At 45.0% G+C, this 26547-nt stretch overlaps 1 protein-coding gene and 1 non-coding gene across 2 annotated transcripts; both read left to right on the top strand.

Annotated features, from left to right (window-relative positions):
• The first annotated feature begins 2216 nt into the window (after positions 1-2216).
• Positions 2217-2289, top strand: TRNAC-GCA (transfer RNA cysteine (anticodon GCA)). Its single transcript has one exon. It is a non-coding gene; the product is annotated as a tRNA-Cys (tRNA).
• Positions 2290-14595: 12306 nt separating this feature from the next.
• On the top strand, positions 14596-23101 carry RIPPLY3 (ripply transcriptional repressor 3). The gene is made up of 4 exons (XM_061167966.1): positions 14596-14745; positions 15686-15752; positions 19640-19707; positions 21531-23101. Exons 1-4 carry the CDS (start codon positions 14642-14644, stop codon positions 21829-21831), a joined length of 540 nt encoding a protein of 179 aa, XP_061023949.1. The 5' UTR covers positions 14596-14641; the 3' UTR covers positions 21832-23101.
• Positions 23102-26547: the final 3446 nt, after the last annotated feature.

Below are 26547 nucleotides of genomic sequence, written 5' to 3'. Positions count from 1 at the left end.
AGCCCTCCAGTCTCTCATCCCCCTATTCCGTCCAACCTTATAAACCCTCCTCGCAAGATGTTGAGCAAAAATAGGAGGCCCTCCGCTTGTCTCCTCTGGTCTCACCCCGGACGCACACGGAATATGGATACGTGGGGTCTTTGCTAACATCAACAACCGGTTCTTCGATTTTCTGCCCCCATGTAAGACGCCAGCCGCGAACCGGAGTACCCAGGCTAGGGGCATTTCTGAAGCCCGGCCAGACGAACAGGCCCACAGGTTCCCACCATCCAGCTCCCCGTTTGATAATTTGCTAGAACACAGAAGGCAGCCAAGCGCTGAACTTACTGTTTCCGGTGGGAGGTGTTCAGAAGCAGAAGGTGGGGGATGAAGACGGTCCAAGCCCTCTCTTGTTGCCCTCCCGGCAGCACTTCCCAAGGGTTTTTATAGAGGTTTCTTGAAGCAGGTCAGGAGAAAGTGCCAAATCTCTTTGGTCGGCTCCTCGAGACCCCCAGCCCCCATCCTAAGCCATTTAGAAGCTCGCCAATTAACACCTCATTAGCATAAACTTTGATAGACTTGAAAGGGGCTCATTATGAATAACAGAGACGCTCTTATCACAGAGGGAAATTCCAAGGATTTTAGGAGATCCGTGACAGGAATTAGGGACAAAGGCAAAATTTTTATTATTATTATTATTATACCTCAAATCCTTAACCCTGATAAATCATGAGAAAAATGTTAGACAAAATCTGTCAAGGTCAGCCATTGGAAGAATCGGAGAACTTCACAGGCAAGAGGATCTTAAATGGTTAAATGTAGTGTGGTATCTAGATGGAATCTTGGGATAAAGAAAGGACATCAGGGAAAACAGGAGATCTGAATAAAGTAGGGATTATAGCATTTAAAGAATGTTCAAACTACTGGGCTTCCTTCCTAGCTCAGTTAGTGAAGAATCCACTTGCAATGAAATGTCACCACCCTTTTACTAATATAATCCTAGTTTGACCTAGGGTCAGACAAATTAGGGTCCTGCCTAATTTGAAGTAGGAACTAATGATGTATGTGGTGGTGGTTTAGTCGCTAAGTCATGTCCAACTCTTGTAACCCCATGGACTGTAACCTGCTAGGCTCGTCTGTCCATGGGATTCTCCAGGCCAGAATACTGAAGTGGGTTGCCATTTCCTTCTCCAGGGAATCTTCCCAACCCAGGGATCAAACCTGGTCTCCTGCATTGCAGACAGATTGTTTACCAACTGAGCTAGAGGGAAGTCCAATGATACATGTACATGACACGATTCTTTGTAACAATTAATAATCATCATAGAACTGTGAAGAACTGCAAAGAGCCAACTCACTGGAAAAGATCCGGATGCTGGGAAAGATTGAGGGCAGGAGGAGAAGTGGGCAACGGAAGGATGAGATGGTTGGATGGCATCACTGACTCAGTGGACATGAGTTTGGGCAAACTCCAGGAGATGGTGAAGGACAGGGAAGCCGGGTGTGCTGCAATCCAGTTCAGTTCAGTTCAGTCACTCAGTCATGTCTGACTCTTTGCAACACCATGGATTGCAGCACACTGGCCTTCTCTGTCCATCACCAACTCCGGGAGCTTGCTGAAAGTCATGTCTATCTAGTCGGTGATGCCATCCAACCATCTCATCCTCTGTCATCCCCTTCTCCTGCCTTCACTCTTTCCCAGCCTCAGGGTCTTTTCCAATGAGTCAGTTGTTTGCGTCAGGTGGCCAAAGTACTGAAGTTTCAGCTTCAACATCAGTCTTTCTGATGAATATTCAGGACTGATTTCCTTTAGGATGGGCTGATTGGATCTCCTTGCAGTCCAAGGGACTCTCAAGAATCTTCTCCAACAGTTCAAAGCATCAATTCTTCAGTGCTCAGCTTTCTTTATTGTCCAACTCTCACATCCATACATGACCACTGAAAAACCATAGCTTTGACTAGACGGACCTTTGTCGGAAAACTAATGCCTCTCCTTTTTAATATGCTGTCTAGGTTGGTCATAGCTTTTCTTCCAAGGAGTAAGCATCTTTTAATTTCATGGCTACAGTCACCATCTGTAATGATTTTGGAGTCCAAGAAAATAAAGTTTGTCACTGTTTCCATTGTTTCTCCATCTATTTGCCATGAAGTGATGGGACTGGATGCCATGATCTTTGCTTTTTGAATGTCAAGTTTTAAGCCAGCTTTTTCACTCTCCTCTTTCACTTTCCTGGGCTTTCCTGATGGCTCAGACGGTAAAGCGTCTGCTTGCAATGCGGGAGACCCAGGTTCGATCCCTGGGTCAGGAAGATCCCCTGGAGAAGGAAATGGTAACCCACTCCAACATTCTTGCCTGGAGAATCCCATGGACAGAGGAGCCTGGTGGGCTACAGTCCACGGGGTCGCAAAGAGTCGGACACGACTGAGTGACTTCACTTTTTTCACTTTCATCAAGAGGCTCTTTAGTTCCTCTTCACTTTCTGCCATGAGGATGGTGTCATCTGCATATCTGAGGTTATTGATATTTCTCCTGGCAATCTTAATTCCAACTTGTGCTTCATCCAGCCAGCATTTCACATGATGTACTCTGCATATAAGTTAAATAAGCAGGGTGACAATATACAGTCTTGATGTACTCCTTTCCTAGTTTTGAACCATCTATATTTATGTCAATTTTTTCTTTTTCACACAGCACTAGAAAGGCATAGGCAATGTGTAACCAAGTGATTCTTTGTCCTCTTACAGACACAATTAAAACAGTGAATCTTAGGGTTTCCCTGGTGGTCCAGTGGTTAAGAATCCATCTTGCAATGCAAGGGACATGGGTTCCATACCTGATCTGGGAAGATCCCATATGCCTCAGGGCAACTAAGCCCCTCATGGCAGCTACCAAGCCTGCGCTCTAGATAGAGCTTGGGAGCTGCAACTACTGAAGCCTGTGTGCCTAGAGCCCGTGCTCTGCAACAAGAGAAACCATTGAAGTGAGAAGCCCGAGCACCGCAACTAGAGAGTAGCCCCAGCTCACTGCAGCTAGAGAAAGTCCCAAGCAGCAACGATGACCCAACACAGCTCAAAATAAATAAATGAATGAATTAGTCTTTTTTAAAAAAAATAAGTGAATCTTAGATACAACTATGGAGGACGTGTTTGGGACTTCTCTGGTGGTTGAATGGTTAGGACTCAGTGCTTCCTCTGAGGGGGGCACTTGATGAGAGAACTAAGATCCTGCAAGCCATAGGATGAGCCTTCCAAAAAAATAGGCTCCATTGAGGATGTATTTGTTTCCTGCCATAACAAATTAACATCAACTGGGTGGCCTAAAATAACAGAAGTTTATTCTGTCACAGCCCTGGAGGCTAGAAGGCTAAAATCAAGGTATCTGCAGGTTTCTTCATCCTGGAGGCTCTCCTGGATTTGGGTGGCTGCCCAGTCCTGGGCGTTCCTTGCCTTGATGTGTTATTCCAGAATCTGCCTCTGTCTTCACATCTTCTCCCCGTGTCTCTGCTTCAGGTCTCCCTCTGCCTTTCTCTTATAAGGAAACCCGTTGCTGGATTTAGTGTTCACTCTAGATCTAATTACATCTGCAAAGACCCTGTTTCTAAGTAAGGTCACATTCACAGATGCTGGGGTAAGAGCTTGGACATATCTTTGGGGGCTACTATTTGATCCTCTTTAAGTGGAATACCACCCTGTTTTCTCTGGGGACAGCCTGAAGTGAGATCCTATTTTTTATCACCTGCCACATGTGGATAAAACATTGCTTTCCATATTCTCTTGCTTTGGATATTAGGTGAGCATATATAATTAAATTAGACCACTGCTAAGTTTTTCCTTCATTTCCTGCAGAATGTAATCATGGTTACAGCTACACGCTCTCCAGCTCCTTCTATATTGTTGTTGTAAACAGCAGGATATAGTAGTAAACACAAATAGACAGAAGTCTGGCCTTCATGGAGCTGACATCCTACTGGGAGAGGCAGACAATAAATAAAAGATTTTTTAAATATTATATTAATATAAAAACATAATATGTATTCTAGAGGATACATACACCCCAATGTTCACGCTGAATAATTTATAATTGCCAAGGTATGCAAACAACCTAAGTGTCCGTGAATAGATGAATGGATAAAGAAGATGTGGTATGCCTGCATGCTCCCTAAGTCATGTCTGACTCATTGCCACCCCACAGAGTGTAGCCTGCCAGGCTCCTCTGTCCATGTGATTTTCCCAGCAAGAATACTGGAGTGGGTAGCCATTTCCTTCTCCAGGGGATCTCCCTGACCCAAGGAGCAAACCTATGACTTCTGCACTGCAGGCAGATTCTTTACCATTGAGCTGCCTGGGAAGCCACGATGGACTATTACTCAGCTATGAAGAATGAAAAGTTGCCTTTTGCAAAAACGTGAGTGGACTTGGAGGGCATTATGCTAAGTGAAATAAGTCATATGGAGAGACAGATACTGTGTGATACCAGTTATATGTGGAATCTTAAAAAAATACAACAAACTAGTGAATAAATCAAAAAAGAAGTATATTCACACACACACACACACACACACACACACATACAAAACTAGTGGTTACCAGCAAGGGGAAGGAAACAGGATGGGGAAAAATAGGTGCAGAGGGGGAAAAAAGGGTTGTTATGGGATTCTGTATGCAGGTCAGGAAGCAACAGTTAGAACTGGACATGGAACAACAGACTGGTTCCAAATAGGAAAAGGAGTACGTCAAGGCTGTATATTGCCACCCTGCTTATTTAACTTATATGCAGAGTACATCATGAGAAATGCTGGGCTGGAGGGAGCACAAGCTGGAATCAAGATTGCTGGGAGAAATATCAATAACTTCAGATATGCAGATGACACCATCCTTATGGCAGAATGTGAAGAGGAACTAAAGAGCCTCTTGATGAAAGTGAAAGAGGAGAGTGAAAAAGCTGGCTTAAAAGGTGACATTCAAAAAACAAAGATCAAGGCATCTGGTTCCATTACTTCATGGCAAATAGATGGGGAAACAGTGGAAATAGTGGCTGACTTTATTTTTCTGGGCTCCAAAATCACTGCAGATGGTGATTGCAGCCATGAAATTAAAAGACACATACTCCTTGGAAGGAAAGTTATGACCAACCTCAACAGCGTATTAAAAAGCAGAGACATTACTTTGCCAACAAACGTCTGTCTAGTCAAGGCTGTGGTTTTTCCAGTGGTCATGTATGGATGTGAGAGTTGGACTATAAAGAAAACTGAGCACCAAAGAATTGATGCTTTTGAACTGTGGTGTTGGAAAAGACTCTTGAGAGTCCCTTGGACTGCAAGGAGATCCAACCAGTCCATCCTAAAGGAAATCAGTCCTGGGTGTTCATTGGAAGGACTGATGTTGAAGCTGAAACTCTAATACTTTGGCCACCTCATGTGAAGAACTAACTCATTTGAAAAGACTCAGATGTTGGGAAAGCTTGAAGGCAGGAGGAGAAGGGGACGACAGAGGATGAGATGGTTGGATGGCATTACCGACTCGATGGACATGGGTTTGGGTAAACTCCGGGAGCTGGTGATGGACAGGGAGGCCTGGCGTGCTGCAGTTCATGGGGTCGCAAAGAGTCGGACACGACTGATGGACTGAACTGGACTGAACTGAACTGATGGGATTATATGAAATCATATGTGTGAAACTTTTTAAAATCTTAAAGCACTATAGAATTTGTTAAAAAGAAGCTAATAATAGTATGTTAAATGTGGCACCCACTATGGACAAAAATCAAGCAGGTAAAGAAAGAGGATAGACAATGCTAAGGGGTGTGTGCATGTGTCTGTGAGAAAGAAAGAGAGAGAGAGATGATTTAAACATGTGTCCAGAGAAAGCATCACCCTCAGGGGACACTTGAGTAAAGTTTTGAAGAAGGTAAGAGGCAGGTTCACCCAGGAGGTGAGCATGTCTGGGATGTTCCTGGTCTATGAATAGTCCAGAGGCCAGGAGCTTTAGAGGGAGGGATGGAAGAGAGAGCAGTAGATGAGATCTGAGAGGTAAAGGGTGTGGGGGGAGGCCAATCAGGGTCTTGTGGCCATTGATCGGTCTGGATTTAATGCAGGGAGTATCTGGGGATGGTTCCAGTGTCCAGACATCAGTTATCATGTGCTTGAGCCATGGATGTCCACAGTCATGGAGGGAAGCTTGGTTATGAAATGTTTTCCCCGTTTACACCTTGAACACAAATTTCATGTTAATTTTTGTTTTTCAAAAGCAAACTCAAAAAAAAAAAAGCAAACTCACGGAATTCCCTGGTGGTCCAGTGATAAGTCTCCGAGTTTCCCATGCAAGGGGCTCTGGTTTGAACCCTGGTAGGGGACTAAGGTCCCACATAAGGTTCAGCCACAAATTAAAAAATAATAATAAAAATAAATTTAAAAAAAAAGCAAGCTCAAGGCTTAAAATAAGAACTCAAAACCAAATATATTTCATCTAGCAATCTCACTTCTGAGTATATACCTGAAATAATTAAAAGCAGGGACTTATGAATGCTGTTCATAGCAGTATCATTCACAGTAGCCGAAAGACAGAAACAACCCAAGCATTCACTGACAGATGAATGGACAAAAGAATAATAGTAATGGAATATTGTATGGCCTTGAAAAGGAAGGATATTTCTGACACTTGCTACAACATAAATGAACCTGGAAGACTGTCAAAGAAACAAAATTTGAGTACATTTTAAAGATCTTCTTGATTTTATTCAAGGATTTATGAATCAGGCAGCATCCAATCTAGCAGATAAAATAGAGCTCTGAGGAGCTGTACACAGTGAAAGACCTTTACAGGCAGAAGGGGGCGGGAACAAGGAAGTTAATGGGGCACCAAGCAGATTGGTTGTGGTGGGTCCCTTTCCTTCGGGGGATGGCAGGATCTGTGAGGCAGGTGACCTCACTAGTGCTGAGCAGCTGACTCCTGATGGACTGGTTTAAAAGATTCCATTTCTGGAGGAGGCCAGAATCTGATTGTCTTAGTTTGGCAACATGGGGCTTAGCAGAAGTGACTCCATATGTGGTCTCTTGTGTTGCTCTTTTAAGATTTGTTTTTCTTTTTTTGTTGGCACATTTTTGACATCTTTATTGACTTTGTTACAATATTGCTTCTGTTGTTTTTCTGTAAAGTTTTATTTATTTTGGCCACCCTGGGTCTTCATTGGGCTTCCCTCATAGCTGTTAGTAAAGAATCCGCCTGCGTTGCAGGAGACCCCGGTTCAATTCCTGGGTCGGGAAGCTCTGCTGGAGAAGGGATAGACTACCACTCTGGTATTCTTGGGCTTCCCTGGTGGCTCAGCTGGTAAAGAATCTGCCTGCAATGGGGGAGACCTGGGCTCGATCCCTGGGTTGGGAAGATCCCCTGGAGAAGGGAAAGGCTACCCACTCTGGGATTCTGGCCTGGAGAATTCCATGGATAGTCCATGGGGTCGCAGAGAGTCAGATGCAACTGAGCGACTTTTACTTTACTGGGTCTCCGCTGCTTTTTGAGGGCTTTCTCGAGCTGGGGCGAGTGGGAGCCACTCTTTCAGTGCACGGGCTTCTCATTGCAGCAGCTTGCCTCACTGCAGAGGTCAGGCTCCAGGTGCTCCCACTCCAATAGTCGGGGCATGTGGACTCGGTACTTGTGGAGCACCTGCTTAGTTATTCCGTGCCATGTGGAATCTTCCTGGACCGGGGATTGAACCTGTGTCCCCTGCATTGGCAGGCAGATTCTTCTTCACCGCGCCACCAGGGAAGTCTTCACCTCTGTTTTCTGTTTTGGTTTTTTGGCCCTGAGGCACTGTGGGATCCTAGCTCCCTCACTAGGGATGGAGCCCCCACCCTGGCACCCCACCCCCTAGTCCCTGGCACTGGAAGGCAAAGTCTCAACCACCGGACCATCAGGGAAGCCCTTGTTGTCTGGTGGATCAGATGGTAAAGAATCTGCCTGCAGTGGGGGAGACCGGGGTTCAATCCCTGGCTCCGGAAGAGCCCCTGGAGGAGGAAATGGCCACCCACTCCACTATCCCTGCCTGGAGAATCCCACGGACAGAGGAGCCTGGCGGGCTACAGTCCGTCGGGTCGCAGAGAGTCAGACACAACTGAACGACTGCTGTAACAGGGTATTATGCAGTGAAATAAGACAGTCACTAAGGTACAAATGCATGACCCACTTACATGAAGTACATAGAACAGTCAACTCATAGAACAGAAAGGGGGAAATGGACTTATTATTTAATGGGTGCAGAGTTTGGAATGATGAAGAGGTTCTGGAGTTGGATGATGGTGATGGCTGAATAAAAATGAGAATGTATTTAATACCACTGAAGTGTATACTTCAAAATGGTTAAAATGGTAATTTTTAGGAACTTCCCTGGCAGTCCAGTAGTTAAGACTGGAACTTCCCTGGCAGTCCCAGTGCAGCGGGTATGGGTTCGATCAATCCCTGGTTGAGGAACTAAGATCCCACAGGAGCGGCCAAAATTTTCTTTAAAAAGGTATCATTTAGTTATATGCCTTGCCATGATTTCAAAAAATAAAAATTAATTAATTAATTGTGAAATATATATACATATATATTTGTTTCCCATGAAACAAATTGTTTCTGAAGATACAAATATATATATATTGTGTTTCCAAAAAATCTTTCAGAAAAAAATCATCAACAGCAGTAACAGCATCTTGTCATTCCTAAATCACATTTCAGAGGAACAGAGAGCTCTGTGGAGTGGGTAACAGGAAATAGATTCTGCCTAAACAGAAGGAAAGGAAATGGTCACTTCCCTGCTTGTCTTCAACACTGTTTATGTAAAAATATTCTGCCCTCTTAGATGTTTTGCCTTTTGGTATCCTCCTCCTAGGCAAGCCGGAAACCCTGAGGGTTAACATCTTTACCCTTTTTTTTCAAGGAACAGCTGAAAATCAACATTTGAAAAAGAAATTTTAATTGATGAGAGCAGAACAGGAAACAGAATCTCAATTTTATTTAGTTCCCACACTACCTCTCAGGCAGGAATTTACATACTTGAAATTATACAAATTTTCCCAGTTTATAAACCTCAGACCTAATTAAGTTTAAGATTTCTATATCCTTCATCAAATGCTTCCTCTATCATACAGATCTTTCTTGGATCCAAAAAAGTTTAAGAGATAGTATAACATACTTAGTAGCACAAAAGCCCTTTAAATTCCCAATTATCTCACCAGCACTGTATTTCTTTCCCAGTATTCTAATTCCTTTACCTGAAAAAAAATTTTTTTTAAAAACCTTTTTTTCTGTATTTCCAATGAAGTTATTTTTCATTACATTATTTTCATCAAAAGCATGCATAATTTTCAAACTATGGTTTGTATAATTTGTATACACTCCACCTCATTGAGGGTTGAGTGTCTGCATAAACTTTTTTTTTTTTTAATTTTTTAAATGAAGTATAGTTGATTTAGGGCTTCCCCAGTGGCTCAAGCAGTAAAGAACCCACCTGCAAAGCAGGAGACACAGGAGACTCAGTTTTGATCCCTGGGTTGGGCTGGGAAGATGCCCTGGAGAAGGGAATGGCAACCCACCCCAGTATCGTTGCCTGGAAAATCCAGTGGACACAGGAGTCTGACGGGCTATAGTCCATGGGGTCGCAAAAGAATCAGACATGACTTTGCAATTAAAGTGCTGCATAGTTGATTTATAATGTTGTGTTAGTTTCAAATGTACAGCAAAGTGATTCAGTTATACATAAATATATTATTTTTTCATATATATACTTTTTATAGTTCCCTGTGCTATACAATAAGTCCTTGCTGGTTGTTTATTTTATATAGTAATGTGTTAATGTTAATCCCAACCCCCTAATTTATCCCTCCCCTCCCTTTCCCTTCAGTAACCATCAGTTTGTTTTCTATGTTTGTGGTTCTATTTCTGTTTTGTATATAACTTTGTATCATTTTTTTTAAATTCCAAATATGAGTGATAGCATATGATATTTATCTTTGACTTAGTTCATTTAGTATGATAATCACTAGGTCCATCCATGTGGCTCCAAATGGCATTATTTTGTTCTTTTTTATAGCTAAGTAATGGTCCATTGTGTATATGTACCACATCTTTTTTATCCATTTGTCTGTCAATGGACATTCAGGTTGCTTCCATGTCTTGGCTATTATAAATATGACTGCAATGAACATTGGGGTGCGTGTATCTTTTCCAGTTATGGCTTTCTCTAGTCTACATAAACTTCTTGGAACTCTTGTGAAAAGAATACTTGCCTAGGGCTTCCCTGGTGGCTCAGTGGTAGGATTCCGCTTGCCAGTGCAGGGGACACAGGTTCGATCTCTGGCCCAAGAAGATCCCACATGCCACAGAGCAACCAAGCCTGTTACCACCACTATTGAGCCTGTGCTCTGGAGCCCAGGAACCCCAACTACTGAGCTCACACACTGCAACTACTGAAGCCTCTGCACCCATAGAGCCTGCCTCCACAATAAGAGAAGTTACTGAAATGAGAAGCCCTCACAATGAGAAGCCTACAGATCACAGCTAGAGAAAAGGCCTCACCGCAACGAACAGCCAGAACACCCAAAATAAATAAATATATAAAATAAAATTATATGAAAAAAGAATACTTGCCTGTAGTGCCCATGTAGTCATTCATTCAATATTTATTGATGTCAATACAAACTGATATTATTTATTGCATATTTTGGCTTATAACCTAATAATGCCTTTTTTTGTTGTTCAAATTGTTCCAGCCTTGGCCACAATGCTCTTGCAGGTGCTGGGCAGAAAGAAAGCAAAACAAAAAAGGCAAAACTTAGTAGGGGTGAGGATAAATTGAGTTTGAGATGAACAGATACACACTACTATATATACAGTAGATAAGCAACAAAGGCCTACTGTATAGCACAGGGAACTATACTCAATATTTTGTAATAATGTGGAAGTGAAAAGAATCTGAAAAGTAATATATATGTATAACTAAATCACATTGCTGTACATTTGAAACTATAACACATTGTCAATCAACTATAATTCAATTAAAAACAAAATAAAACTGAGTACCTAGTGTGTGCAGGTGCTGTCTTGGGTCCTTTTGCGCTTTAAATTTATTTTTTTTGGCATTTGGTTTCCAAAATCCATGTACCCAACAAGACCAAGAGTTCTAGTCTCTTACCAGACAGTGACTTTACACCAGTTATCTAACCTCTCTCAACTTCAGTTTCTTAATCTGTAAAATGGGAATAATGCCTGTTTGCAGGGTTGGGGTGAAGATTAAATGTGCAACTTATAAAATTAATACATGTTCCACAAAAGGACAAACGATTCCCATTATACAAGCTGGGAATAATCACATCCATAGAGACAGAATGGTGGTTACCAAGGCTGGGAGGAAGGAGGCACGGAAAGTTAGTGTTTTATGAGCACAGAGTCTCCGTTCACGACAGTGAAAACACTCTGGGGACGGAGGCTGGTGATGGCTGCACAGCAGTGTGTGTCTATCTAGTGCCACCGAATTATATTTGGAAATGCTTAAACTGGTAAATTTTACGTTAAGTATATTTTAGCGTAGCGTCAAAGCTATTGTTTTTTCAGTAGTCACGTATGGATATGAGAGTTGGATCATAAAGAAGGCTGAGCACCGAAGAATTGATGCTTTTGAACTATGGTGTTGGAGAAGACTCTTTAGAGGCCCCTGGATGGCAAGGAGATCCAAACAGTCCATCTAAAGGAGATCAGTGCTGGGTGTTCATTGGAAGGGCTATGCTCAGGCTGAAGCTCCAATAATTTAACCATCTGATTCAAAAAGCTGACTCATTATAAAAGACCCTGATGCTGGGAAAGATTGAAGGCAAGTGGAGAAGGGGACAACAGAGGATGAGATGGTTGGATGGTATCACTGACTCAACGGTCATAAATTTGAGCAAACTCTGGGAGACAGTGAAGGACAGGGAAGCCTGGTGAGCTGCAGTCCATGGGGTCACAAAGAGTTGGACCTGACTTAACAACTAAACAACAACATATTTTACGACATACACAGAAGTAATATAGTCTCATTGTGGAAAATTTAGAAAACATTTAAAAAGTGTTTAAAATTCTTAGTAATGCCAGTACTCAGTGGCCACATCTATTCTGTCATTTGTATCTTCCCTTTATAAAATCTTACCCAGTTGGTAGGTTAAATATGGTGTTTTGCTGTAACGTTGTCTGCCCCCTCCTTTAATTAGGTTTCTTTATTGTCATAACCAGTTGCTCTTAAGAAAAAAACATATGGAAATGTTACCAAAAGGTATGTGTGTGTGGCTGGGCGCCGGGTGGGGCGGGGGGGGGGGGTGATGTTGTTGGGGGGGCAGGGGTCAGGCTGCTTGCCCCTCAAAAGCCAATAAACAAGCCAGGCTGGTGGAAAGGAAGATTTGCTTCATTTCAGATGCTGGCAACTGGGCGGGGGTGGGTGGGAGGGTGGAGACATCTATCCAAAGGCTGACTCTCCCCCCTTCACCAAGCAGGGGGTGAAAGCTTATAGAATGGGGAGGGGGCTACATGCAGAAATTGCACAGTTGTCCCTAATGGTTATCTTCAAATTGGTCATCAGTGGTCTGACCAGCATCAACTTGATTGTTTTAGGTTCAGTTACTCTTCAGTTCCAGGGTCCATTTGTTCCCATTTCTTTGTGGTCAGTTATCAGGATTGTGGCAACTCATGTCCTGGGTACCGGCTGGTCATCATGCAGTTAACTTCTCCACCTGATGTTTCAGTATTAAGACAGGATATGTAAAAAAAAAAAAAAAAAAAGACAGGATATGGCTCCCAGGATATGGCTCAGAATATTATCTATAGCCCTAGAGAAAGAACTAAAGGTCCCTGACTGTGCTTAATGACTACATTATTATTCTTTAGTCTCCTTTGACTGTTTTCCTTTGTTTCAGCATTTCTCACTTCTCTGATTAAACTTATTCTCTGACTAAAGTCTTCCACAGGCAAAAGGCAGGCAGAGGACACGGTGAGGGGGCAAGGACCATACGATCCTGCTCCATTTCAGAAACATTTTAATCTCTGAAGTTCTTTGATTTTTTTTTTTTTTTTTAATGCATTACTGTAAGTCAGGGGGCTTCCCTGGTGGCTCAAATGGTCAAGAATCTGATTTCAATGCAGGAGACCTGGGTTCCACCCCTGGGTCAGGAAGATCTCCTGGAGAAGGAAAAGGCAACCCACTCCAGTCTTCTTGCCTGGAGAATTCCATGGACAGAGGAGTCTGGTGGGCTAGAGTCCACGGAATCGCAAAGTCTGACAGGTTTAAGCGACTTTCAGTTTTTTCACTTTCACTGCAAGCCACAGGATGGAAGCTGGCATTCTCAGAGGAGGAGGGGATGGGGCGTCTGTAAGCGAGGGCCCTGAGTCCAGGCTGGCCGCCTTCAGGTTCTGCCGCGGGGCACTGCTGATGAAACAGCACTTCTGTCCCGGCGCTGGGGACCGCGACAGCCACGCCCCCGAGAGCCCTGCAGCCCGGCCAGGCGTTCCCGGAGCTGGCGCACCTTCCCGGCTCGTCGAGGCGCTTTCTGGGCCGGGCCTGGGGCTATCCCAAGGAAAATCACACCCAGTTCCGTTCAGTTCAGTCGCTCAGTCGCGTCCGACTCTTTGCGACCCCATGGACTGCAGCACCCAGGCCTCCCTGTCCATCACCATCTCCCAGAGTTTACCCAAACTCATGTCCATCGAGTCCATGATGCCATCCAACCATTTCATCCTCTGTCGTCCTGTTCTCCAGCCTTCAATCTTTCCCAGCATCAGGGTCTTTTCAAATGAGTCAGCTCTTCGCATCAGGTGGCCAAAGTATTGGAGTTTCAGCTTCAGCATCAGTCTCCTTCCAATGAATATTGAGGACGGATTTCCACTAGACTTCCCTTATGGCTCAGCTGGTAAATCGCACCCACTCCCAGAAAAAGCCACATCCTGTCCCAAGGCCCCCATCGGCGAGGGTGCGAGAGGTCTGTCGGCCCCTTTCCACCGCCTGGAAGCGAAGCTGCAGCCCCATCGCCAGTTTCCGTACGCCGATCGGTGGGTCCCCGGCGCCTGCAGTCCAGTCCGGAAGGCAGGGCGGGTCCACAGTCATCGGTAACAGCTCCCTCAGCCCCAGCCCCGAACCCCGCGGCCGCTTTAACCGCGGTGGACGTGAGATTTTTCTCTCCTCCAATCTGGAGACCTAGATGCTGGCGCAGGAACCAAAACCCGAGGGCCACGGAGACGCCAGAAGGGAGAGAGATCCCGCCTCTCCAGCACCAGGAGGGGGGAGACCCCTGGGCGAAGACCCCCCGGTGCCCCTCACATGGCCCCCTCTCCAGGCGTCCCGGGTCACTTCCCGCCGTCCCCTCCCCAGCTTCCTCGCCCCTGCCCCTGGCGACTCTCCCGGGGTTTCCTTTGTCCCCCACACGCCCTTGCCCGCCGAGCGTCCCGAGTTCGCTCCTTGGCCTGGTCCCCCCGCCCCCCAGGACCTTCGCTCGTCCCCTGCCGGAGTTTCTCCGGTGCGCACCCCACCCTCTCTCGGGTCTCAGTGTCCCCTCCCCGCCCCGCCCCCGTTTTTAAACCTGGCGCCGAGCGCGCGGGTCAGGGAGCGCCCTCGCCCGAGCGGTTAAAGGCGCAGCCGATCGCGGGCGCCGTGTCTTCCGAGGGCACCATGAGACCCGAGGCGGCGGCCGGAGCCCCGGAGGCGCGGGGACGCGTCTGTCACTGCGCCGGGGACGGCCCCCGGGGACCACCGGCGCCGCGCGGGCCCGAGAGGTGAGGGCGTCCCCGCGGCGCGTGGGTGCGGGCGGGGCACGCAGGATGCTCCGGCCGCGCTGATCGCGGGGACCAGGCGGAACCCTGGAGCCCGACGGCGACGCCCCGCAAGTTCCTGGGCGTGAGACGGGGACGCAGACTCTTCTCTGCTCCTGAGGTCCGTTCCCAAGTGGGGAGGCCCCGGAGGTGGCCGGCAGTGGACCAAAGCTTCCGTCTCTAGATCTGGAACCCACCCGGCTGGCCGCTCAGCGAGCCCTGCGGGGGTGGGGGTGGGGGGGGGGCGGGGGTCGCGACCTGTTGACCGTCACATCCTTGGTGATGTTTCTTTGTCCCGTGCTTGGGGTTCAGCGTTCGCTGTCTTGGGGGCGGGGGAGGGGGGAACCAGACCCTTTTAAGGTAGTCAAGTTAAAATCAAATTAGCAGGGGAGATGAGGAAGGCGCTGGGTGGCCAGGTGGTCAGAGAGAAGAAAGTCCCGCTTTTTTTGCCCGGTAAAACTCTGCAGACTGGTTTGTGGAGTCCTGATCTTTCAGTAGTCAGGGAGATGAGGTTGAAATGAATGAGCGACCAAGTAGCCAGCTGTAGTGGGGAATCCAGCCAGGCTGGGAGAGAAATTTCTCAACTAATGTGTATCAGATTTGGGAGTTCTCAGAGCCCGGTGAAGGCAGAGAACTGGAAATGTGGCAGGAGAAACACGCGCGTGCGCGCGCGCGCGCACACACACACACACACACACACACACACACACACACACAAATAGCACAGGCTTAACGCACAGACTGAGAACTTGAAAGAACATTCTGGTGTGTCCAGTGACATTTAGGCAGACGTTAGAAATGATTAGAGTGATAACTGATTAAACGTTAGAAATGATTAGAGTGATTTCTGCTTTAAAAGCAGAAAATGCTGTGGTTCATTCACTCTTGGTCCCTGTCCTTCCAGCCAAACTCCATGGAGACCTTGGACCCTGACCCCTCAGGAAGCTGAGCCTACTAGAACTGGAAGTGAGGTAAGGTTAAGTGTGTGGGCCTTAGCGGCACCATCTCTACAATAAAGGGACCAGGAAAGTCCTCCTTGTCCAGTCCCTCTCTCGGTCATCTAATGCAGAATTGAGGGTCTGGGAGTGGGCACCTAGCCAGCCAGGTGTTGATGGGATCTGACTCAGACACAGATTGACTCTGGTTTGTTTCTGTTCTTTGAAAAGCAAAGCCATGATGGCAGAACTGTTTCAAGGACATCATAAAAGATTTCTTCCATGTTGCATTTTTCCCCCCCTGGTAACACAGCAGGTAGAGGGGGAGTGAAGGCCTTGGCCCACCTCGAATTAGAGAAAAGATGAGCGTGGGCTCAAAAGATTAGCACTAGGCTGGTGCCACAGTGCAAATATGGGCAGAGCTCTGTCTGGAGGGCCCAGAAGGTGTGGTGAAAAGTCTCCACCTGCCATCTGACTCTTTCTGAAACTCTCTGGGCCCTGTCTGCAAGTACTCCTAAGTCATGCTTTCTGAGCAAACACACTCCAGCTGAGGGCTTTGGAGGGCAAGATTAATCGCCACTGCTATTCTTTTGTCTCCTGCATTGGTAACTAAAGTGCTTTATACTTAGCGGAGTAATGACTTGCTTTCACAGAATTCACCTGTCCTTTGTTATATTTTAAAGTATAAATTGATGACTTTTAAAGTGCCAGAGTTAATCAGGCTGGGAAGGATCATTAGGTAACACTTGTGGCAGAGTGTGCAGTTATTTCTAGTCTGATAAAAAACTCGGGTTCAGACTTCTCTGGCATTTTGATATTTAGACTCCTTTATTAAATTATTCTGAATAATGGGAGTTTTAATTCAGTTACTATTTAAAGAGTGAAGCAAATCAAATCTATATTGAATGAGGAATATAATTTTTTCTTAGCTCAAATTATTCTTACCTGCAATAACTAGATAATGGGAAGTAATTCCTTCTCTTGCATTCAAACTTAAGTTCATAAGCATAAGATTTTAAAAAGTGCTTGGGAGAAAAAATTACCCAATTTTCTTTTAAATGAAAAGTATGTGTAGTCTATCAGTTGTTTGCAAGAATAAAAAATACAGCACACTTTCCTAGTGTAAGGTAGTCCTGTTTTTCTACTATGATGAGAAGGCCATTGGTGAGAAAAAAATGATTACTTGCAGAAAAATGTTAAGCTATAGCAGCTTTCTATGGATCATCCACAAGGCACAATGGACGAAGTTGTGTCCATGGATTTTTTTGCGGGGGAGTGGGGTGGGGTGGAGAGTGGTTGTTCGCGCGGGCTGTAGAGCTCAGCTGCCCGGCTCCCCACCGGCCAGCTCTTTGCAGGGTCCGATTGGCCGGACAGAGAGGTCAGTGGGGAACGACCCCGGTACCGCTCTGGGGTCCCGGGAGCCCCAGCCAGGCGAGTGCAACCTGGAGCGGCGAGGGCCGGCTTCTTGCTCAGCCGCGCCCCCTACCGACAAAGCGGGAGAATTGTTCGACTCCTGAGCTCTTGTATGTTTCTTTGTAAAAAACTGTCTATTTATTTATTTATTTCATTTATTTACAGCTCTGGGTCTTCGTTGCTTTGCGCAGCCTTTCTCTAGTTGAGGCCAGCGGGAACTACTCTTTGCTGTGGGGCACGGGCCTTCTCACTGCGGTGACTCCTCTCGTTGCAGAGCCGAGTTGTAGGCACGTGGGCTCGGTTAGTCGCATGCAGTTCGCAGGCTCTAGAGCCGGGTAGTTTTGGCATAAGGGCTTAGTTGTTCTGCAGCAAATGGGATCATCCCGGACCAGGGACTGAACGATGCCCCCTGTCTCGCAAGGCGTATTCTTAACCACTGGAAGCCCTGTTGTGTATTTCTTCAGAAATGTCATTGGCCTGGGACGGCAGGGGTGGGGGTGGAGGGGACCACTGCCTAGTGACCTGAATTGCAGGTCAGCAGACCAAAATTAGAATACAAACTAAAGTCAAGGGAAAGTCTCAAAACCCTGAGCAGCGGAGGTCACTCTCGCTCATTTGATTTCCCTTTCATGGCTTGGACATGGCTGAGCCACATTGAACAACAGCAATAATTAATGCAGGTCTTCCTGTTAAGATTTTTGTTTTGTTTGTTTCCTGGGTTTTGTTTGTTTTGTTTTAGCTGCGTGGCTTGAAGGGATCTTTGTTCCTCGACCAGAGATTGAACCCAAACCCATGGAAGCGAAAGCGTGGAGTCCTAACCATTGGACTACCCAGGGAATAACCATGTTTAAGTTTTTAACCCAGTCTGAGTTATGTGTTCTGTATGGTGTAAGATAAGGGCCCATTTTGCATGTGGTTATTCAGTTTTATCAACACTATCTATTGAAAAGACTGTCCTTTGCCCATTATATATTTCTGGCCCCCTTGTTATGAATTAGTTGATGATACATGCATGAATTTATTTCTGGGCTCTCTAATCTGTCCCATTGATCTATGTGTCTGTATTTAAGCCAATAGCTGTTTGATACTGTTTTGATTACTGTTTTTTACTTTGATTGATTACTGTTTTGCCTACTATAGCTTTGTAATATACTAATAGTTTGAAATCAAGACGTGTGATGTCTTAAGCTTGTCATTCTCTCTTAAGATTGCTTTGGCTGTTCAGGGCCTGCACCAAGTGGTCTCCTACCTTTCAAATGCTATTCATGTCCTTGGGAATCTTTCTCTTCCCTTCTGGTTGGTGTTGCATGCATGCTAAGTCGCTTCATTTGTGTCTTGACTCTGTATGATCCTGTGGACTGGAGTCCACCAGGGTCCTCTGTTCGAGGGATTCTCCAGGTGAGAATACTGGAGTGGGTTGTCATGCCTTCCTCCAGGGGATCTTGGTGACCCAGGGATCAAGCCTGTGTCTCTTATGTCTCATGCATTGGCAGGTGGGTTCTTTACCACTAGTGCCACCTGGAAAGCCCCCTGGTTGGTGTTACTTGAGTTCAAATCTCTCCAAGCCCTTACCTCACCAATCTATGCTATTCGCTGCTTCCAGCAGCCACTGTGATCCTTAAAATATAGAGCTCATTGTTGAACTCCTAGCTCAGAAATCATTAATGGTCTTGAATTCTGTCTCCGGAATGAAACCTAGACTCAGTCATGTGTTTTCAAGGTGTTCAGTATCCGGATTCAACTTCCTGTTGAGCCCTTTTGCCAGTGCAGTTTCTCCTTCATTTCACACTGGGCTCTACCTTTCCCCACCTATGCTGTCTATTCTCCTGACCCTCAGAATCGGATGCTCTGCTCCACCATGGATGGGCCCAGAACTGAATACCCAAGTGCTATTGATGTCTCTGCCAGGCTCCCCGTGGATCCTTTCCTGATCCTCTTCCTTGCTTGGAATAGTTAGCATCTTACTGCTTGATGCTTTATAGTGTGGTTATTTGCCTCCATGTGTGTCTTTCCCCATTAGATTTTAAAATGTATGAAATTGGGGCCTGTGTCCAACTCATCTTTCCGTCTTGGGACCCCTCACAGTCCTGGGACATTGTGACAACTGTCAAAGGAAGGGGGCTCATCAATATTCTATTAAGTTGTTTAAATTGTCTCTAACATTGGAACCGATCCTAACAAGTGGAGGCTGTGCACACATGTGTGAGCCATGTCTGACTCTTTGCAACCCTATGGACTAGGCTCCCATGGGAGTCCCCACCAGGCTCCGTGGGATTCCCCAGGCAGTCACACTGGAGTGGGTTGCCACTTCCTACATCCAGGATCTTCCTGAGCCAGGGGTCAAACCCTCATCTCTTGCATCTCATGAACTGGCAGGCAGATTCTTTACCACTGTACCACCTGGGAAGGCCCAAGGGCAAGCCACTTACATTTTATTTTTAAAAGCTTCAGGATGCTACTTTCAAAGGATTCTTGACTGTGTCTGTGTTTGTATGTGTCTGTCCTTGCAGCTTGAGCCTGGGGGTGATCAAGAAACCTTTGGATCGAAGGGGGCCTTTGGGTTTCAGCATCCTGTCAGGTAATATCTAACTTCACCATAGAAATATATCATTCCTTTTAATATAAGCATCAGTACACTTTAGTGTCTTCAAGGGTATACATTTTCAAAAATTGAAAATAATTCAGTGTATTTCCCAACATTATTTGGTTATGATTACCCCAAGGAACTTCAAGAATATTCTGTTGGATATCTGAAATTTATTCATTTATTTTTCACTATTTCAGTTGCAAGTTGGAATTGGCCTCTTTTCTTTATATCTATACTTTTAAAAAAATTATTTATTTATTGTCTGTGCTGGATCTTAGTTGCAGCATGTGGAATCTTTAGTTGCAGCTTGTGGGATTTAGTTACCTGCCCGGGGAATGAACCTAGGCCCCCTGCTTTGGGAGCTGGGAATCTTAGCTAGGAAAATCCCCTGTGTTGATACTTTTTGTTTATGTCTCTCATTATACATTTTGCCATGCATTTAATTGCATGTGACTTGTATATGTATATCTGCTAATTCACTTAGATATTTAGGTTCCTTTCTATTTTCTCCCAGGATATAAGTTAATATATTGCCTAGTGCAAAATAGACCTCCTAACTGTGGGTGTGGAGAAAATGAGGGGCTGGATGGATGCTGCATCATGGTTGGAACCTCTGCCATCTCAGTAGTTCTGTTGACAGTGATCAGGACCCTCACTGCTCTAATCCTCTTACGTTTCATTTTAGGCAAGTGGCTCGTTCTCAGCATTTCTATTTCTCTGTGTACCTCTCTCTATTTCTCTCAGCCTCTCTCTCTCCAGCTGTCTTTTCCTTCATCAAAATAAACCTAGCCTGTGATGTCACCTCTCGGCAGAGTATTGTTACCCTGGTTAGCCTGGAAGACTAGAGGCTTTAATAAAACCCAAAGATACTAACTGCTGGAGATGAAATTTCGAGCCCCTCAGACTGATCAAAGAGTGATTTGGGGATAAAGGACATTCTCTTAGTGTTTCACACCAGTCTTCAGTTCTTACAGAATCACCGCAAGTACAGTGCAAGTTGCTCAGTCGTGTCTGACTCTTTGCGACCCCATGGACTATACAGTCCATGGAATTCTCCAGGCCAGAGTACTGGAGTGGGTAGCCTTCTCCCTTCTCCAGGGGATCTTCCCAACCCAGGGATGGAACCCAAGTCTCCCACACTGCAGGCAGATTCTTTACCAGCTGAGCCAGGCAGATCCTTTAACAACTGAGCTATCAGGGAAGCCCCAGAATCATTGAAGAAGCTTTAAAAATTCTAATGCAGGATGATTCTCCTGGGGATTCTGGAGAAAAGTTCAGTCATGTCCGACTCTTTGCGACCCCCTGGACTGTAGCCCACCAGGCTCCTCTCTCCATGGGATTTCCCAGGGAGGAATACTGGAGTGGGTTGCCATGCCCTTCTCCAGGGGATCTTCCAGACCCAGGGATCGAACTCGGGCCTCTCACATCACAGGCAGATTCTTTACCGTCCGAGCTACCAGGAAAGCCCCAAAAGAGCAGGTTTCGGTAATTTTGTTTGGGGTCCTGCAGCATGTGGGATCTTCGTTCCTCGACCAGGGATCCAAGCAGCGCAGAGTCTTAACAACTGGCTCTCCCAGGGAGTCCTCGGTAGCTCATTTCTGACCTAGAGTGGGGTTCATCACCAGGTGCCCCCCACTTGCTCAGCTTTGTGTCCTGTGTGCATAATAAAAAAAAAAAAAACACCTCTGTGTACACTGAAAGGCAAAATGAGAGAGGAAGATTGGGCGTTCGCTGCTTCTAAAGAAAAGGCTCCTCTCAATGGGGTTGAAGACTATCTTCAGGCTGACTAACGGTGTATTCGTTTCTTTCATCAGACTCTACTTGCCCATCTCTAAGCGTCAAGAGTATCTGCAGCGCTCCGGGGAGAAGGTGCTGGCCAGTTTCCCTGTGCAAGCCACCATCCACTTCTATAATGATGAGTCCGACTCAGAGGAGGAGCCAGAGGAAGACACCCAGCTCTCCGCCCTGCAGCGGGAGGAGGTGGCCAACGGCTCAGAGGGAAAGGCCGGAGACAGGGTGGCAAACCCAGCAAGGCGACCCGGGGGCCTCGATGGGAGGGGTCCACCCCCCGACCCTGGCTCCCCCGAGGCTGCTGCCTGCCCCTCACGCGTGTAAGTCTGTCTCTCCTTCACCAGCCCGCCTCGCACGTGCCCTGGGGACAGCCCTGCGGGACAGCCGCCCCTGGACACTTCACGTTTCCACTGGGCGTACAAGGACTTGGCTGTCTTTGGCCAGCACTCCACCAGCCCCCAGGACCTGGCTTTTACTCATCCTCCTCTGAGTGATTCTTTGCGTCTCATTCATAGCTTCGAGAGAGGATTCTACATCCAAGATGTTTGCATTAATGCAGGTTGTTATCTGGTAGGGCCCGCTTTCAAAGCACACCCAGCAGTGTCACCGTGCAGATCAAATGACAAATCATTCCCACATCGATTAGTACCCTGCCTTCACCTCTCACTTAAACTGAGACCCCTCATTTGGCTACATCCACATTTGTAAACAAAGGTCCCAGCAGTCAAAGCTATGGTTTCTCCGGTAGTCATGTACAGATGTGAGAAATGGACCATGAAGAAAATTGAGTGCTGAAGAATTGATGCTTTTGAACTGTGGTGCTGGAGAAGACTCTTGAGAGTCCCTTGGACTGCAAGGAGATCCAACCAGTCCATCCTAAAGGAAATCAGTCCTGAATATTCACTGGAAGGACTGATGCTGAAGCTGAAACTCCAATACTTTGGCCACGTGATGCGAAGAACTGACTCATTAGGAAAGACCCTGATGCTGGGAAAAGATTGAGGGCAGGAGGAGAAGGGGGTGACAGAGGATGAGATGGTTGGAAGGCATCACCAACTCAATGGACATGAGTTTGGGCAAACTCCAGGAGATAATGAAGGACAGGGAAGCCTAGGGTGCTGCCGTCCAGGGGGTTGCAGAGTCAGACACGACTGAGCAACTGAACAACGCCAACAACTTTTATAAAAATGAATTATTGTTCAAGGTTGATGTGGTTGTTTAGGCATTCTGAAAAAAAAGTTTATGAAAAGCACATAAGCACACTGAACAATTTCCATAAGAGTAACAAAAATAAAAGATCAGAATTTGGGGATGGGAGACCATTCTGGATAAAAATGTCTATGAAAAAAAAAAAATGTCTATGATTCTTGTCTAAGGGCTGTGTATATGAACAGAAGAGCTTACTAGCTCTTCACTGAGGACTGCTTTGGGCTTTTTACTTGAATAACAAAACACTGTTTTCGATCAAAGTACTTAATGTAATATTATTTTCAGGTTTTTATTTTTTGATGACCAAATGAGTGTATTTGTCAAAGTTTTTTATGGAACTATTTTACATGTGATTGTCTTTAGTTTCTACCTGAAATAAATATTTTGAAAGACAAAATCATTTGATAATCACCTTCTGTTTGATGTTTTACATTAAATTGGTTCCTGCTTTAAAGTTTTTAAAAGTTTGTCAGGATTTTTTCTGTGTCTAACTCTTCAAATTATATTTGTGTTTTTTAGGAATGCAGAAAAAATATTAAAATGAAAGCAAAATGGCCTATAAGCACAATGCCCAAATAAGTCATTAATATTATCCCATAGGGGACACATGCAAATATTCTAACAATCCAAAGAACGTGTATGTTGTAAAGTAAAAGTCATCTCCTATCTTCCTCTTTCTCTGTCCAAATTGCTCTTTCTCTTGGAATACTTGAAAATTTTCCTCCCTTTAAATTTTTTCCTTAAAAATATTTTTGTTTTCCTTTAAAAAATGTTTTTATTTTAGTTATATTGTCCTACTTACTGTCTAAATAACCTTTTTCCAATCTTAAGAATTCCTATGGGGCTTATTTAGTGGGCTTCGCTGGTGGCTCAGACAGAGAAGACTGCCCACACTGTGAGAGACCTGGATTCGGTTCCTGGTTTGGGAAGATCCCCTGGAGGAGGAAGTGGCAACCGACTCCAGAATTCTTGCCTGGAAAATCCCTGGCGGGCTACAGTCCATTGGGTCACAAGAAGTAGGACAAAACTGAGCAACTCTCTCTCACACACACATGGAGCTTATTTTAGAGAGGACTGAAGATGACTTCCTATTTATCGGGTTAACTAGAAGTCTTACACTTATTCTCCCTCCCTGTAATGCTTGGGATGCAGCTCAAGTCATCACGTTTGGCTTTGTTTTGCTTTTCTAATAAATCCATTTTACTGAGAAAAAAATCTGGTTGAATCACCTGCTTACCTTGAAGAAACCAAACGTAGTCCTCATGGCACCAGAATTTTAATTGTGCTGCATGGTCAACTTAGCATATGGCCAGCTGAGTGCAAATGTAAGAAAATAAAGACCCTGTGGCCATGGCGGTGACGGTGTCACAGGTTCTGTGGGCGCATGAAGGCATTTGTGACGCAGGAGATGGTGACCCTGGGGCTCTTGTATTCTTGCTGGTGACAGTGGTTTGGCTACATAAAGGCTCAAACCTGAGTGAGTTCCCCACTTTTGATCATGTGTCCCTAGCATTAAAAAAGCAGCTGAGGGGAGGGGGAGATAAATTAGGAGTTTGGAATTAACCTATACACACTATGCTCAGTCGTGTCTGACTGGGACCCCATGGACTAGCCCGCCAGGCTCCTCTGTCCATGGGATTTCCAGGCCTATTGCCCACAGTCTCAATTTCCCTTCATTTACAAAAAAAAAAAAAAAAAAAAAAAATCCGTTTAATGGTATATTCTAAAATCTGCATTTCCCCTTCAGTTTATTTCCTACAATAGCTTGCCTAATAATGACGCAGTTTGTAAATGACCGTCTTTCTACCTTTCCTCTGGAATCTTACTAACCAAAGTACGCACCCCAGCAATGGTTACACTTAGCCAGGTTTCCATAAAGGGTATTATTTTGAATAAGTAATTTATGCTTGAGGCCAACTACCTGACACAATCTCTCTTTTGATGGCTCACAGAAAATAGCTCTGAATGAATCTTGCAAATACCACAAGCTGAAACATGTTAGAACATTTTTGAACTTTCACCCAGCTGTACTGCAAACCTCCCACACTGAATAGTTTGTTGTAATATGTGTTTCTCCAAATTTCTACCACATTTTCTTAGTCTTCCAACCCATCTGCTAACAAAAGAATGCATTTCATTTTGTCGCTGTATTGTTTTCTGTTTTACTGTGTTAATCAGTTTTAAATAGGAAGAAAAAGTATTATTTATCCCAGTGGTGTGTTTCTTTTTGCACTTCTGTGTCAAACAGTCTGTACTTAGTTGCTCTATCATGTCCGACTCTTTGCGACCCCATGGACTGTAGCCTGCCAGGCTCCTCTGTCCATGGGGATTCTCCAGGCAAGATTACTGGAGTGGGTTGTCATGCCCTCCTCCAGGGAATCTTCCCAACCAAGGGCTCAAACCCAGGTCTCCCGCATTGCAGGCAGATTTTTTACCATCTGAGCCACCAAGGAAGCCCAAGATCTCTTAAACAAGAGATCACAAAACAACCTGCTAAACGTTTATCATTAAGTTTGATGAAATTTTGTAAAATACTAGATTGTGAATCCCATAATCTTAAACTTATGGTCATTATATCTAAGATATAAAATATGCTTTGTTTGAGGTTCAATGATAATATTAATTCAATTATTTCTCAATTGAGTATAATTGATTGTATGTTAGTTTGGGTGTATACCATAATCAATTATTTTTTTTGAAAGTTTCAATTGTTTTGCTATCTTTTCATCTGATCTTTCTACCTTAGTAATGTAGAAGATGAGGTTATGATGAAGGTGTTTTTCAGCCTTGCTATTATCTTGTGATTTGCTTGTACTTGCATTTCCTGTACTATTTTCAATCCAATTTCTGGGGCAGAAATTGTGTGTGTGTGTGTGTGTGTGTGAGAGAGATAACTCGCATATTCCAAAATTTACCCTTTTAAAATGTACATCTCGCTTTTAGTATATTTACAAAGTTCCACAACCATCTCCTCTAATCCCAGAATATTTTCATTATCCCCAACAGAAAACCATTTCCATTGTCAGTCAGTCTCATTCCCCCCAACCCTTCCAGTCCCTGACACCTACTAAGCTACTTTCTGTCTCTCTGGATTTCTTTTTGTTGTTATTGGGTTTTTTTTTTTATTGGAGTGTAATTGATTTACAATGTTGTGTTAGTTTCTCCTGTAGAGCAAAGTGAGTCAGCCGCACATGTACATAAATCCACTCTTTTTTAGATTATTTTCCCATATAGGTCATTATAGAGTACTCAGTAGTACTCGCTGTGTGGTATGGTAGGTCCTTATTAGTCATCAATTTTACGCGTAGTAGTGTATATATATATGGGGCTTCCCAGGTGTCCCTAGTGGTAAAGAACCCATCTGCCAATGCAGGAGACATAAGAGCCACAGGTTTGAGCCCTGGGTCAGGAAGATTCCCTGGAGGAGGGCATGACTACCCACTCGAGTATTCTCGCTTGGAGAATCCCATGGACAGAGGATCCTGGTGGGCTGCAGTCCATAGGGTTGCAAAGAGCAGCTAAGTGACTTAGCAGCGGCAGCAGTGTATATATGTCAGTCCCAATATCTCAACCCATCCTTTTTCTCCTCTTCCTCTGGCAACCACAAATTTGCTTTCTACACCTGTGACTCTATCTCTGTCCTATAAATAAGTTCATTTGTACCATTTGAGTCTACATATAAGGGACATCACATGTTTGCCTTTTTCCTGCCTGACCTACTTAACTCAGCACGACAATCTCCAGGTCCATCCTTGCTACTGCAAATAGCATCATCTTATTCTTTTTCATGGCCGAGTAATATTCCATTGCACATACGCACCACATCCTCTT

Source organism: Dama dama, chromosome 19 (assembly GCF_033118175.1).
Source record: "Dama dama isolate Ldn47 chromosome 19, ASM3311817v1, whole genome shotgun sequence".
In the NCBI taxonomy this organism is placed as follows: domain Eukaryota; kingdom Metazoa; phylum Chordata; class Mammalia; order Artiodactyla; family Cervidae; genus Dama; species Dama dama.
This window is presented reverse-complemented; position numbering and strand designations above follow the sequence as displayed.